Source organism: Nomascus leucogenys, chromosome 10 (genome assembly GCF_006542625.1).
Source record: "Nomascus leucogenys isolate Asia chromosome 10, Asia_NLE_v1, whole genome shotgun sequence".
NCBI classification, from domain to species: Eukaryota; Metazoa; Chordata; class Mammalia; order Primates; family Hylobatidae; genus Nomascus; species Nomascus leucogenys.
The window spans coordinates 34,608,536-34,624,438 of NC_044390.1; the positions used below are offsets into that span (position 1 = coordinate 34,608,536).

Here is a 15,903-nt window from a genome sequence, read left to right on the forward strand (position 1 = left end):
GACCTACACATAAGAGCTAGAACTACAAAACTCATAAACGAAAACAGCTGTAAATCTTTATGACCTTGAATTAGTCAGTGGTTTCTTAGATAAGCCAACAAAAGCACAAACAGCAACAACAAAAAAATTGAACTTCATTAATATTAAAAATTTTGTGCTTCAAAGGATACCTTCAAGGAAGTGAAAAGACAACTGATAGAATGGGAGAAAATAAATATTTGCAAATCATGTATCTAATAAGGGACGTGTAGCTACAATACACAAATCTTACAACTCAATAATAAAAACACAACCCAAAAAATGGACAAAAGACTTCAGTGGATATTTCTCCCTAGAAGATGTACAAATGACCAACAAGCATATTAAAAGATGTTTAATATCACTAGCCATCAGCGAAATCAAAACTATGACAAGATAGTACTTTATATCCATGAGGATAACTATTATTTAAAAAATAGACAATAAAAAATGCGGGCAAGGATGTAGAGAATTGGAAACTTAACACTACAGTTTTAAGTACAGATACAGCTACTTAGGAAAACTGTTTGGTAGTTCCTTAAGAGATAAAACTGAGTTGCTATATGACCTGGACACTCTACCTCTAGGTAAATACTACCTAAAAGAATGAAACGTGTTCACACAAAAATGATACAAAAATATTTATAACAGCATTATTCATAATAGCCAAAGAGTGGCAACCATCAGCTGAGAAATGGATAGATAAAATGTAGTATGGTCACACAATAGAATCAATAAAAAGGAACAAGGTACTGATGAACCTTGAATGAACCTTGAAAACATCATGCTAAGTGAAACAAGCCAGACACAAAAGACCTTGTATTTTGTAGTCCGTTTATATGAAATGTCCAGATAGCCAAATCTATACAGACAGAAAATATCTTAGTGGTTGCTTGGCATTAGGGGATATGGAGAATGACTGCTAAAGGACCTGTATTTATTTTGGGGCTAATTGAATGTTATAAAATTGATTTACAGTGATTGTTGCACAGCTCTGTGAAAATTAAAAAAAAAAAACTGTGATGGCACATGAAATGAGGGGATTGTATGGAATGTGAATTATTTCTCAATAAAACTACTACCAAAAAAATGTTGCTGTGCATGACAATGACTTGGAGTCCTTGTTAGTCCTGTGCCCAACCCCAGGGATTTTGTTTAAGTAGATCTGTTGAGCACAGAAAACTACTTTTTGCAAACACTTAGGTGATTCCAATCCAGATGAAACCAGGACCCACTTTGAGAACCACTACTATCTGTGAAACTAGATTGAGCTTCATGGAATTTATTAACATCAAGCAATGACCTGAATGCCAGGGACCAGTAAGAAATAAACAGTCTATAAAATCAAGGAGGTCACAGATTAGAAACGAGAGTCATATAATGATAATTATGCTCAGTGCATAGGCCAGAATAAAGATACTCCCCAAGCAGTGTAGGGGTTCAGAGAGGACTGAGTAATTAATTCTGTCCAGAGAAATTAGGTAAAAAAAATGGAGAGGAAGTAATATTTTCCATGACCAAACAGATATAGTTGGAGTTTTGGCAAAATCAGTAAACATCTCACGACAAAGTTCAGGAAAGATGGAGCCACAAAGTCTTTTTAGGTTTTGACATTGAAATAGTAATCTTCATAATTTAGTTCTTTAATGCATTCATAAGACACCAAATTCTTTATATTCATAGTAATGGTGTTGTAACAAAATAAAGTAATTACACAATTACTGTTAATATTGTCTTTGGCCTTCCCCTTCTGGTGGAATTGGAAATACATTGTTAAACTATAACATATTTTTAACTGTTCTATATAGTTAAATTTATTTACCTAAGGTAGAGTCACCATTGAAGGTTATTTTATGACTATACTTGGCCAAAGGGAATGAAAGTGCTGCGTGTTAGAATTTGTGTTCTTTCTCTCCCTCTCTCTCTCTCTCTCTTAAAATTTTTATCTAAAATATACCAAACATAAGTAATAAGCAAATATACCTCCATCACAATTATATATACCCAAACCATCATCTAATTTTAGAAGGATTTGGAAATTATTAGCATTAGTTCAAAGTTCAGCCTTCTCCATTTCCTGCCCAGATGATATCAGACAACTGCTTCATAGTCTTGTGTCAGTTTTTCCGTTCACAGAACTGGGTGGACCGCTGGATTCAGGGCACCTGTGCTGACAGCTGATGTTGCAAATGATGATGGATTTTCTGTTGAAAATGTCTGCCGCCTGAATGCCCCACCCACCACCCCCTGTTGCACAAAATATAATTTAGGAAATATAGCTTAGAAAAGCCACACTATTGGGTGAAAGCATCCAAAAAGCCTGGAATGAGTACACAAAGATGTTCTTTATGGTTTTAGACTGTAATATGAGATAAACTTTTTTTTTTTTTTTTTTTTTTGAGACGGAGTCTTGCTCTGTCACCCAGGCTGGAGTGCAGTGGCGCAATCTCGGCTCACTGCAAGCTCCGCCTCCCAGGTTCACGCCATTCTCCTGCCTCAGCCTCTCGGAGTAGCTGGGACTACAGGCGCCCGCCACCACACCCGGCTAATATTTTGTATTTTTAGTAGAGACGGGGTTTCACCGTGGTCTCGGTCTCCTGACCTCGTGATCCGCCCGCCTCGGCCTCCCAAAGTGCTGGGATTACAAGCGTGAGCCACCACGCCCGGCATTAGATAAACTTGAAATATTACATAAAATGATGATTATTAAATGATCAAGAATTTAAACATTATGATTGTTTTTAGTTTTAACCTACACTAAACTCTTCTTAGTTCTAAAAGCTTGACAGCTTGTACATAATAGCAACAGTAGGTAATTCTGAGAATGCCTTGCAACAGATATATGGATGGGCAAGAATCAATTATGAATAAATCAATTTATAATTATAAATTAAATTATAGTCATTTCTCTAAGGACAGTGTTATCTTGGCTCAGATTAAAATGCTAAAGTCAAGTTTATATCAAATTATTTTGCAATGTAAACAAATATTAGTGATAAAAATATGTCTACATCCTAAATCACAAAAGTAGTAGGAAGAAACAATCATACATCAATAGAAAATTATTAGACAGTAAAATATAATACTGTAATAATCATACATCAATAGAAAATTATTAGCACACAATAAAATATAATATTGTAATAATAAGTTTAAATTTTTTATTTTTACTTTAGATTCAGAGGGTACCTGTGCAGGTTTGTTACAAGGGTATATTGTGTGATGCTGCTGTTTGTGCTTCTTCTGACCCCATGACATCCAGAGAGTGAACATAGTACCAAATAGGAAGATTTTCAGCCCTTCTCCCTTTCCCTCCCTCCCTTTTTTTGGAGTCCCAGTTACTATTGTTTTCATCTTTATGTCTATGTGTATCCAGAATTTAGCTCTCACTTATAAATGAGAACATGCAATATTTGTTTTTCTGTTCCTGTGTTAATTTGCTTAGAATAATGGCCTCCAGTTGCATCCGTGTTGCTGCAAAGGACATGATTTTGTTCTTTTTTATGACTTCATAGTGTTCCATGGTGTATGTGTACCACATTTTCTTTATCCAATCCACTGTTGATGGGCATCTAGGTTGTTTCCATGTCTTTGTTATTGTGAATAGTGCTGCACTATAATAATAAATTTTATGCATATTTCTTTTATGCAGTCAATGTATTGATACAAATATAAGATAATATAGATACACTTAAAGAATGCCATTTACTCAGGTCATCATTTTATATTTAAAATTTTAACATCTAATAATGTTTCCTACTTAATGTTTCCTTTTTTATTGTATAAAGTACCTAGCACAGAGTAGATATGCAAATAAGCGAACCACTCATTAAAGCAACAAGTTATGTAGCTAAAGCAAGATACTGGAATTAGATTTGATTTCCTACCCCAACAAAAACATTTACAATTTTTGGCAGGATATTTAATCTCCCTATGCCATCTTTTATTCCCAAAAGTAGTGATAATGATACTCTCCTACAAGGCTACTGAGAAAATTAAATAATAGTATGTGTAAAATGTCTGTCAAAGTTCCAACTAATAGTAAGCCCTCAGCTAATGTTAGTTTCTCTTTCCCTCCCTATCTAATCGAAGATGAATCCATTTCTAACCTCAGACCCAATTCCAGGAAATAGGGGTACCATCTATGTATAGAGAAGTTTACAGTTTTAAAAGCAAAGTACTCAAGAGCCCCATAATCATTCATTTATAACAGTAGTGATGAAAATGATGATGATTATACATTTTTTGTTTAATTCTTGGCTTTTTTTTAGTCCAAGATATATATTACAAGAGTTTTTCTTGGAAACCTACATTTCCCCATACTCGGTTATATGTTGTATTCTTGCATTTGTAAAGGGAAGTAGTTGGAGCCACACACAGTGGCCCATGTCCTGGAGTTTGAGACCAGCCTGGGCAATATAATGACTCCATTTCCACAAAAAAAAAAAAAAAAAAAAAAAAAAAAAGTTTAATTACTAGCCTGGGGAACATGGCAAAACCTCCTCTATACCAAAAAATACAAAATGCAGCCAGGTGTGGTGGTGCACACATGTAGTCCCAGCTACTTGGGAGGCTGAGGCAGAAGGATCACTTGATCCCGGCAGGTTGAGGTCGCAGTGAGCTGTGATCGCATCTGGGAGTAGCCACGGCAATTCAGCCTGGGCAACAAAGTGAGACTCCCCTAAGGATTTGGAAACTTCCAAGTACTTGGAAAATACTGTAAGTTACTAATTACCAACATAATTTAGCTTGACAGGGAAACCGTTTCTAAGCAGTTTTTAGCTTTACCAGTAAATCATATACATCATTGGCATTATAAAAACTGAAGGAAGCAGGCCTCTTTTCAAGCCTGAATGGTGTAGGATGTTTATGGAAACCTCTAACAATCAGTGGATACTGAAAGGCATGAAAGATTTCTTGTCCTCTTTGCTAAGAAAAGAAAAAAAAATCTAGAAAGTCAAAAACAGGGCTTTAACTCTTTCTAATAGAAATTAATTCTGGCATTAAACCCTCTGTGAGCCGCATCCCAAATAGAAATCACAAAGGATACAAAAGTTAATTAAATACAGCCTTTGCCCTCTAGGGGCTCACCACACTCCATTGAGGGCAGGCAGAAACTTAAGCACTTAAAATACAAGATGATAAATACTAAAATAAAACTCAGGGGACCCAAGCAAAGAAGAGAATGCCTAATTCCGCCTGGGAAGGTCAGGGAGAACTTCAGAAAGACAGTATTTTCTGAATTGAGCCCTGAGGAATGAGGAAGACTTTACCATGCAGAGAAGGCAAAGGAAACAGTATGTGCAAAAGCATAAAATCTGCAAGAACATAGAACATTTGGGAGATTGCCCTAGGTCCATGGGGCTAGATTATATGATACACGTGGGAAAGCAGCTGTTGGTGAGGCCTTGGGATGATCATTAAAGATCTGCTGTATCTTGCCAAGTACCCCTCTTGGCATTCATCTTCTAGGCCTGCACTGTCAAGAAGAACAACCAGAACCCACTTATGGCTACGTCAGTTTACACTTAAATGAATTAAAATTAAATGAAATTAAAACTTTAGTTCCTCAGTTTTTACTAGCCACATTTCAGGTGCTTGAAAGCTAGAGGCTACATTTTTGGATAGCACAGATAGATAATATTTTTATCACCTCAGAAAATTCTATTGATCAGGGCTGCTCTAAGCTGAATTAGCAATAAGTATATAAATGCAATACTTAAGTATGTAAATACAGTAGGTATAGTAAAATTGAGTCCAATGGACAAATAGGATTATATACAATACCTTCTTGGAAATTCACAGGGTCTATTAACATATTGAAGACCCTGAGAAGTCCTGCAGTAAAAAGAATATGGTTCAGATCTGTTTAATCCAATGTTTCCCATATTTATTTGGTTACTAACCTCTTTTTGTAAAAGATGACTTAATTTATAAGTCATATAATATAATTCTATATGTTATAGAGGTAACGATTTACAGGTAATAAATATTTTGGGAAATACTGCTATGGGCAATTGGGAAGTATGGATGACATTTAGACAATGGAATCATGTGATCAGATTTTGTTTTACAGAACACCTTGACAGCTATGAGGAGGATGAATTGGAAAAAAGCAAGATTGAAGGCAGGGAGACCAGGAGATGCTTGAGTCCTAGTCCAAGAAGACAGCCATGCAAACAGAGAGGCAAGACAGACCCCAGCATATTTTAGGAGACAGAACAGACAGAATATGCTAATATTCAAATGCACAGAAACTCTACATGGACTGTAGAGCCGTGGCAGCACACCTAACCTAAACAATAGCAGAAAGCTGTCAGGAACACATGAAGGGCATGAGGAGTTTCACAAGCCTGTGGTCCATTCAGAAGGAAATAATAAATAGAAAAAGCTGGACTATAAATGAGGAGACCGGGCTGGTCTGAAGTATGTATTTGAGAGCCCTCAGGATGTGCGTAATAAAGTCGCAGGAATGAATGAGTCACTCAACAAGGCAGTATCAAGTAAGGATAAAAGAGGGTCAAGTTGAATCCTAGAATTAGCAGCATGAAAAGGGGCAGATTAAATGAGCAGGAGATTGGAAAGAGGCCACCGAAGAGGGAGCAGGAAAACCAGAACGTTGTGTCCCAGAATCTAAGGGAAGAGAAAACTCGAAAAAAGGATATACAGTCAACAGTTTTTGAATGCTTCAGAGAGGACATGAACAAAAATACCACAATGGGATCACTAGGGTCAGTGGTGACCTTAGCAAGGGCAGTCTCTGCACAGTGCTAGGGTTAGGATAGATCACAGTGTACTTGAGGAAGATTGAGTTGCAGATGAGCATGGAGAAAGTGTGTGTATAATCTCTTTCAGAAGTTTGCCTGTCTAAAAAAGAAAAGCAATAGAATAATTGCTAGAGAAGGATACATAGAACTGACCTTTTTTTAAAAAATAGAAGGGATCTTTGAATCAGCGCAGTAGACATTCACTGAAGGTCTGCTATGCAAGACACTAGATCTTATAAAGATGGTGAAAAATCCCCATCCCTGCCTTCAAAAAGCTCAGAGTGTACCAGTTCAAAGAAATCATAAAGAGATGAATTAGTAATATTAATGTAGGCAAATGATGGTAAAAATAATTTCCATATTTTCCATAACACTGTAATACACAAAGAGTCTTTCAACTCGATGGAAAGTGATTTTAGAATTTAAGACAATGTTGCTGGCACTAAACTAATCTAACCAATATCAGATATTTGTGCTGTCAGTGAACAAACCGCTACATACGCTAACTAAAGACAGCTTCTTCCAAATAGTGGAAAAGACTTCTGTCCAGGCCGTGTGTTTGTTGTAGGTCAGAAGAAAGGAAGTCAGTGCAATAAGCAATTTAGGGCTATCCAGACTGAACTAATCACTGCGTGCATTCTAATGGCAATGTTATGGGGCCTGAGGGCTTAGTTTTAGACTAAGATGATGATTACCTTTTGTTATGTTGCTAAAACGTTATTTTTTATAGATCGTGATAATTATTGGACATGCGAACTCCAACTCTAAGAAACCCTGAATTTGACTTCTGAATATACACAAACCCTAGATGTTTGGGATGTACCTACTCTATTAATGCCTCCCTAGGCAGAACTGATTTTGTGATAATACTATTCTTTTCTGAAATATGTTTTCCAGAAAACTTGTTATATATACTATTAAACACAACCCAAATATCAGTGGTTTAAATAATTTAGAAATGTATTTCCCTCTCAAGTATACCTGCCAGGGTTGATATGGCAGCTTTGCCATGTTATATCTCCAGACTCATCTCTCTGGTTACCTCACCATCCCTAGGGTATTACCTTTGCATGGTCTGAGATCCTGATCACCATGACCACATCCCAGGCAGCAAGATGGAATCAGAAGTGGTAGAAGGAGAACATCACTCCTCACTTTAATTTCATGATCTAAAAGTCACGTGCATCACTTCCTCTCACGTGCTATAAGTGAAAACAGTCACATGGCCGCAACTAATGCAAAGGGTGGTAAGAAGGAAAGTCTTAAGCTGTGCATCCTACCAAGTTCCCAGCCAGAATTGGGATCTTATTGCTAAAGAAAGACAGGGATGGTGACTACTAGGAGACGACTAGCTCTTAAAATACATATTTGGATATGCGTGTCTGTGCCGTGCATACTATTGTGTGCTCCAGCTATTGACAGCAAAAATGCCAGACAGCACTGAGCATGCTTGGCAAGAAGCTTTAAGGGCGCTGTATAGCCAAAGTCTCCCAGCAGGGAACCTCCTCCATGAGATTCTCGGTGGAGTGTGTTCAATAAGTGTTGTTTGCTCCACTGTGGCTTCTCCTCCTTGTTTGTTATTTTGTGATCTGCCAAGAGTTTTGATCAATAGGATTGACGGAAGATATGTATAAACAATGGAATCATTTCACTCTCAATATTAAAATTCAGCTCCACGGGTGTTCAAGACCCCTTGGAGGAAAAAGATAAGGTAACATAAAGCAGTCTAGCAGAAGAAGTCTTTCTACATTACAAAGGGTGTAATAGATTTTATGCAGACTGAGAGGTTTTACCAACAAGGGTAGATTTAGTTTTTTGGAAGGGAGGGGAGCTAAAGCTTATATTATTTGGAGATTACTCTTTAGGTTTTATTTTATTTTTAATTGAAAATAACAGTTGTATATATTTATGGGGTACAATGTGATGTTCTGATACATGTATACATTGTGGAATGATCAAATCATGCTAATATTCATGTATCCATTACCTCAAATATTTATTGTTTTTTTGTGGTGAGAACATTTAAAATCCCATAATTTCAGCTATTTTGAAATATATAATATTATTATTAAACGATAGTCACCATGCTCTATAATGGATCACCAAAACCTGTTTCTCCTAACTGAAATTTTGTATCCTTTGACCACCATTTCCGCTTTCCCCATTCACCCCACTCCCCTAGCCTCTGGTAACCACCATTCTACTCTCTATTTCTATGAGTTCAACTTTTTTAGATTCCACACATAAAGAAGATCATGTCTCTCTGTGCCTGGCTTATTTCATTTAACATAATGTCTGGGAAGTCTATCTATGTTGTCACAAATGACAGAATTTCCTGCTTTTTAAAGGCCAAATAGAACTCCATTATGTATATAGACCATACTTTTAAAATCCATTCATCTGTTGATGGACACTCCAGTTGTTTTCAAACCTTGGCTATTGTAAATAGTGCTGCAAGAACATAGGAGTGCAGATATGCCTTCAGCATACTGACTTCAGTTCCTTTGGATATATACTCAGAAGTGGAATTGCTGGATCATATGGTAGTTCATTCACAGTTTTTGAGGAATCTCCACACTGTTTTCCAAAATGGCTATGCTAATTTACATTCTCACCAACAGCCTACCAGGGCTCCCTTTTCTTCACAACCTTGCCAACATTTATCTTTTATCTTTTTGGTAATAGCCCTTCTAACAGGTATGAAGTGATATTGTGGTTTTAATTTGCGTTTCTCTGATGATTCGAGATGTGGAACATGTTTTCGTAGATCTGTTGGACATTTGTATGTCTTGTTTTTAGAAACGTCTATTCAAGTCTTTATCCCTTTTTTAATATGATTATTTTCTTGTTATTGAGTAGTTTGAGTTCCTGATATATTTTGGATATTAGCCCCTTCTTAAGGTATGATTCATAAATATTTTCTCCCAATCTGTGAATTTGCTGTGCAAAAGCTTTTTAGTTTGATGTAATCCCCTGTGTCTATTTTTGCTTTCATTGTGCTTTCAGGGTCATATCCAAGAAATTTTTACCCACATTAATGTCATGGAACTTTGCCCTGGAAGGGACTCTTAAAAAATGAATACATAGGCCGGGCGCAGTGGCTCACACTTGTAATCCCAGCACTTTGGGAGGCCGAGGTGGGCGGATCACGAGGTCAGGAGATGGAGACCACGGTGAAACCCCGTCTCTACTAAAAAATACAAAAAATTAGCCAGGTGTGGTGGCGGGCGCCTGTAGTCCCAGCTACTCGGAGAGGCTGAGGCAAGAGAATGGCGTGAACCCGGGGGGCGGAGCTTGCAGTGAGCCGAGATTGTGCCACTGCACTCCAGCCTGGGCGACAGAGCGGAGACTCCGTCTCAAAAAAAAAAAATGAATACAACATTATGAATACAAAATAAGATACGAGGTTCTTACTGAAAATGGCTCATGCAAGTGAGGGTCAGTCTGCCCCTGACCAACAACTGTAGGAAATGTAGAGATAGATCTGTTAAGACACTAGGAGATTTGGGGGAAAATGAAGTGTTTTTGAAAGTTTGGTGCTAGTTTCCATCTCCATAGGGTCTACATTTTGAAAGCTCTGAAGGACAAGACTGAGATTGGACTTGTTTCCAGGATGCTTTAAAGAGGGTAGTTTGCTTCAGTACCAGTAGCCCCAACATATCTCCTCAGGAGGAATTTTGATAAGTTCAAGGCCCATGTCCCAAGAGATTTCCATGCTGATGAGCATAGGACCACAATTCCTTGTTCACAGTTAGGTTATATCCTGATTCAAACAGTCCTTACCTGTTCCACTGTAAGTTTCTCTGTAGTCACCCAACTTCCTTTAGGTCACCCCAAAGGGCATGCTAGGATCTTTTGCAAAGTGTTTTGGTTCAAACTGAATGAAAGCCTACCTCTATCAGCAGGATTCTTGAATGCCACCTAAGGGTCTTCCAACTGATTTCCAGAATTTATTGACATCTTCTAGACTTCTATTGCTTGCATATGGCATGATCAGGAGCTATTTTACCTGTGGCTTATAAGATCAGATAAGCGTCTTTGGTCTTCACAAGTCAATCTAAAGCTTTAAGCAGAATGGGACTTTCTCTTGCCGAAACCAGATCCCTTATAGCTCAAATCTACTTTATCCAACCTTGGATAGAAGTTCTTATTACTTGTTTTATACATATATATAACAACATATATAACATATATGTATATAATATCTTTATTTCAAATATCCTAGTGACAAATGAGCAAAATTTTACTATATATTTTCAACATCATCTTTGATAATGGCCTTGTTAAGTTCTAAGTTCGGTAATCTGGTCTCAACTCTCTGCTTCATTTCTTACTGTGTGACCTTGGGTGAGTTACTTAACCTCTCTGTGCTGCAATTTCCTAATCTAAATAAAGAGACTTAACAGTACGTGCTTTATAGAATTGTAATGATTAAGCGACCTAATGCATAAAATGCTGTTAGCTGCTCTACCTGACACATACAGGAGTCAACAATGAGTGCAATGACAATAACAGTGATCATCATGTCACTCCAGAGTTTTGTGACTGACTCCTTATTGGTCCCTATATTACCTATTTATTGCTATGGAACAAATTACCCCAGAATTTAGTGGCTTAAAACAATACACATTTATATCTCACAATTTCTGTGTGCCGGGAATTGGGGAGTGGCTTCGTTGAGTGTCTGGCTCAAGGTCTTTTGTGAGATTTCAATTGAGTTGTTGGCCATGGCTTCAGTCAGCTGAACACTTGGCTGGCACTGAGGCATCTGCTTCCAAGAGGGCTCATTCATATGGTATTAGCTGGAGGCCTCAGTTCCCCACTATTTCTCTCTTCACTGGGCTGCTTGAGTGCCCTCAAAATATGGCCATTAGCTTCCTCCAGAGTAAGCAACTCAAGAAAGAGAGCAAGGAGGAAACTGTAATACCTTTTATGACCAAGTCACACACCATCCCTACTGCCATATTCTATTTATTGGAAGCAAGTCTTTAATTTCTGCCCACATTCAAGATGAGGGGAATTAGTCTCTACTACATTCTTTTAGAAGGAGTGTCAGATAATTGGATGACTACATTTTTAAACCATCACTGTCCTCATGGGCTGGTTAGTCTTTTTCTGAAACTAATTATGGCCCTCATTATCTTTAACCCCAGTTATATATAAAGTGAAATTTAAAACAAATGTTGGCTTGCCAAGTCCTGTTAAATTTTTAATTATTTTTAACTCCCATTTAAATATCTTCTATGAAATTTTCTTCCTCTAGTACTTCCTACCTCACCTCCTCTTTGATTGTCTCAATTTTGGTGGGGAATGTAAGAGATTGTGTTTACCCAGAAGATGCTCAATGATTGTGTGTTACTAAGAAAATACGGGAATGGGAGAAGTTTTTCTTTGCTGCACCCCTGTTTTTACACCACACTCCACTGAGAAAGGAAGCTGAAAAGCATTGAATTTGCTGTTTTTTAAGAAAGTAACTAAGCAACCACTGGTTATAACATTTTGTATTTTAATTGTCAGTTTACATGGCTATCTTCGCATGAGAGCAGCAGCACAGCGTAGTGGCTAATGGTACTCTAGTGTTAGTGTGGATTCAAAGCCTGACTCCATTACCTATTTCTTGGCTGTGTACCTTTGGGCAAATTATTTAACCTATCTCAGTTTCCTATCTGAAAAATGGGGAAGGAGTCTTACCCATTATCTTAGGTACTTTTATTAAAGTTACATGAAAATTAAATGACATAATATCTGTAAAGCATTGAAAACACTCTGACATCTAATAAACAATAAATGTATGTTGTTTGTTATTTTATGAGCAGACTGAAAACTCACTGAAATGAATCATAGTTTTTTGTTTTGTTTTGTTTTGTTTCGTTTTTGTTTTTGAGACAGGGTCTCCCTCTGTTGTCCAGGCTGGAGTGCAGTGGCACAATCTCGGCTCACTGCAACCTTGGCCTTCGGGTTCAAGCAATTCTCATGCCTCAGCCTCCCAAGTAGCTGGAACCACAGACAGGAGCCACCATGCCTGGCTAATTTTTTTTTTTTTTTTTTTGAGATGAAGTCTCACTATGTTGCCTAGGCTTGAACCCCCAGGCTCAAGGGATCCTCCTGCCTCAGCCTCCAAAGTGCTGAGATTACAGCATAAGCCACTGTGCCCAGCCTTGAAATGAATCATGTTTATCTTTATCTTTGCAACCTCCCTCTTCCCCTGGTTTGCCTATCCTCACACAGATAGCACATAATAGATTATTAATCTCATCCATCTCGGAAGATCAGGAGATCTGGCCAGGACATAATGGTCAGACAAGGTGAGGTTGAGACCTGAGGGTCTAAATGAGATGAGATAGTAAAATATAAATAATTGGTAGAGTATAGCCTGATTTACCTCCATAGGAAAAGGAGAGAGATGGGAGTGAGGAGACCTGGTACAAATTCCAAATCCGAAGTATAAGAGTAGGAGCATAAACGAGAAATGAGGTCAAGAACGAGAACAGATGAGAAATGGCCTGAAATATAAACTCATCATCTCAGGCTTATGGATGAGCTTTACGTCAGGAGTGAAGATGGGCCCAAATGTCCCTCAATAAACACATATGGATCAAGCAATGGACACCAAAGACAAACATTGACATGCACCAGATAATCAATACATAACAGGTTTCTACTTACTGGTTATTGGCATTTTAAGGAACTTTAAAAAGAGTAAATCTGTTTAATATATTCTTTTTTGTTTTCTTCATTAGATCCCCTCAGCAGAGTGTGTTTAAGACCAAAAAATGTAACTGATTCATTGAGCACCTACATTAATGCTAATTATATTAGGGTAAGTAAATAAGTACAAATTTCTTTCTGGTGACTTGCTATTTGGAATTGTTGGTTTTATTTTGTTTTTCTTAGAGTAGATTAAGTTTGGTTTAACTTGATTAGCAGCAAGATTTCATTTTGTTTGGTTTTATATCTTAGTCATAATCAACATTGTTAATGGGTCTTTTATGATGGCTTTCCTTTTACTGTGAGTCTTTGGCAACAGTGCTCTATATGGGCACTCTGCTGGGGACTGGGCATTACAACCCTCAATACCATATGCTATCCTTAACTTGCTGCCAAAATACCCATGGAAATTGTTGTACTAGAAGCAGTGAAGCCATAACCTGTGTTGCTTTTGTACTAGCCCAGCTATTTCGTTGAAGATCTTTCAGCTAAACTTTCACTTCAAGGCATGAACTTAAAAACCAATATTTTTGTCTCTTTACTCCATCTAGGGCTACAGTGGCAAGGAGAAAGCCTTCATTGCCACGCAGGGCCCCATGATCAACACCGTGGATGATTTCTGGCAGATGGTTTGGCAGGAAGACAGCCCTGTGATTGTTATGATCACAAAACTCAAAGAAAAAAATGAGGTATGATCTTTAATCAAGTTCTGAATGTTATACATGTTCTGTTGCTATAGAAGAGATATTGTATAAGTAAAATTGCCATGGACTTAGATTTAAGATGGAAACTTCGAGACATTTAAAGGCTAAGTCACTTAATACATCCCAAATATAATAACTGCTATTATCCTATGAATGTTAACTTTCTTTCAGACGAGTCAACATACTTGGCATACACATATCTAATTTGTACCCACAAAAGAAATAAGGGGCCATGAATTATCACCCTAATTTATAAGCAGGTAAATAAAACCTTATTCATTCACACCCGAGTCATTTTTGAACACCTACTATGTGACAGGTACTACTGTAGTCATTGGGGATACAATAGTAAACAAAACACACCAAGATCCCTGCCCTTGGTAGATTTTAACTTTCTAGTGGGAGAAGACAGACAAACAACACTACACATAATAAGCTTATAAATAGTGTACTATATGAGAAGAGATTAAATGCTATAGGAAAGAAAGTAGAGCAGGCTAAGTGGAATGGGTATACCAGGCAGTAAGGAGGGGGTGATGGGGAATTGCAGATTGCATTTAATAATGCAAAGAGGGTGGGCAAAGTGAGCCTCATTAAGAAAATGAGATTTGAGGGCAGTTACAGAAATCAATCAACTTTCTCAGTATCTTCAAAATAAGAAATCCAAGAAAGACAGAATTTGATTTCATTTCCATACTAGTAGTCTTTTCTAAGGATTTTAGCTTGCAGAATACTTATTCTGTATTTTGCATTATAAAAATACAATTGTAATAATCCTGAGGGCTGCTATCTGAGGTACCGCTTACATTTTAGGACAACTTCCTGGGATTATTTACAGTCTAATTTTAAACAGCATTTCAGTGTTTGTTTTCTTGTCAAAAATATTGTACCAGGGCTTCAGCATGACAGTAAGAATTTAAGAAAACTGAGCATTCCTTTATAAGCCTTTGGTGATTATAATCCTTGAGTACAGCATAACCCTGCTGCTAATGTACATCATCTAGGCTCACAAAACAGCAATTTATAAGTGTTTTAAAGTTTGCTATTTTCGTATATTTTTGCTACAATAGATAAAACCTTTTTCCCTGAAATATATTCTGGAAAAATAGTATATTTTTGGCCAGTAGATAAAGTTATATACTCAATTCACTACATGGCTTACTAACTAAACACACTTCTATGAATCTGATATCAAAGCCTGAGGTGGCATTATAAAAATAACCCCTAATATTCTCAGCTGTTTCCCACACAGTGTCAATCTATCAACATATTTAAGCCACTGACAATTCCTTCACAGTTGTTTAATATGCATGACATTTTTATGATAGAAAAGATTTTTCAAGTTTAAGAGGTGTATTCTCTGTATGTATACATTTGTGCATTCCTACATAGAACTTATGTAATACAGCAGACTAGATAACCTGAAAAACCTCCCACTACAAAACCAGTTATACTGTGCAGAATATGAAACAGCGTGCAAAGAAGAGCTTTGAAAAAATGTAAAAGAAATCCCAGTGCTTAATAAAAAGAGACTAAAAGGCATAAAACCAGAAAATTAAACATATTGTAATGGTAATACAAGAACTGAAGACAAAGCCTGATCTTGCAGAGCCGGGTGTTGGAACTAAGACCTTACATAAAGTGAGCACCTGCAAAGGTAACACCTCCAGTAAAAAAGTGAACCACAAAAATAAATCTGCCTACTA

General features: G+C 37.2%; 1 protein-coding gene across 3 annotated transcripts in view; it reads left to right on the forward strand.

The window, feature by feature from the left end:
- Positions 1–15,903, forward strand: part of PTPRR (protein tyrosine phosphatase receptor type R) — a 274,788-nt gene that overhangs the window by 215,467 nt on the left and 43,418 nt on the right. For all 3 annotated transcript variants that reach the window (XM_003259539.3, XM_030819989.1, XM_003259540.2), the window contains 2 exons: positions 13,526–13,605; positions 14,045–14,182. In XM_003259539.3, the coding sequence (XP_003259587.1) occupies positions 13,526–13,605; positions 14,045–14,182 (218 nt within the window). The remainder of the gene's footprint in view (positions 1–13,525; positions 13,606–14,044; positions 14,183–15,903) is intronic.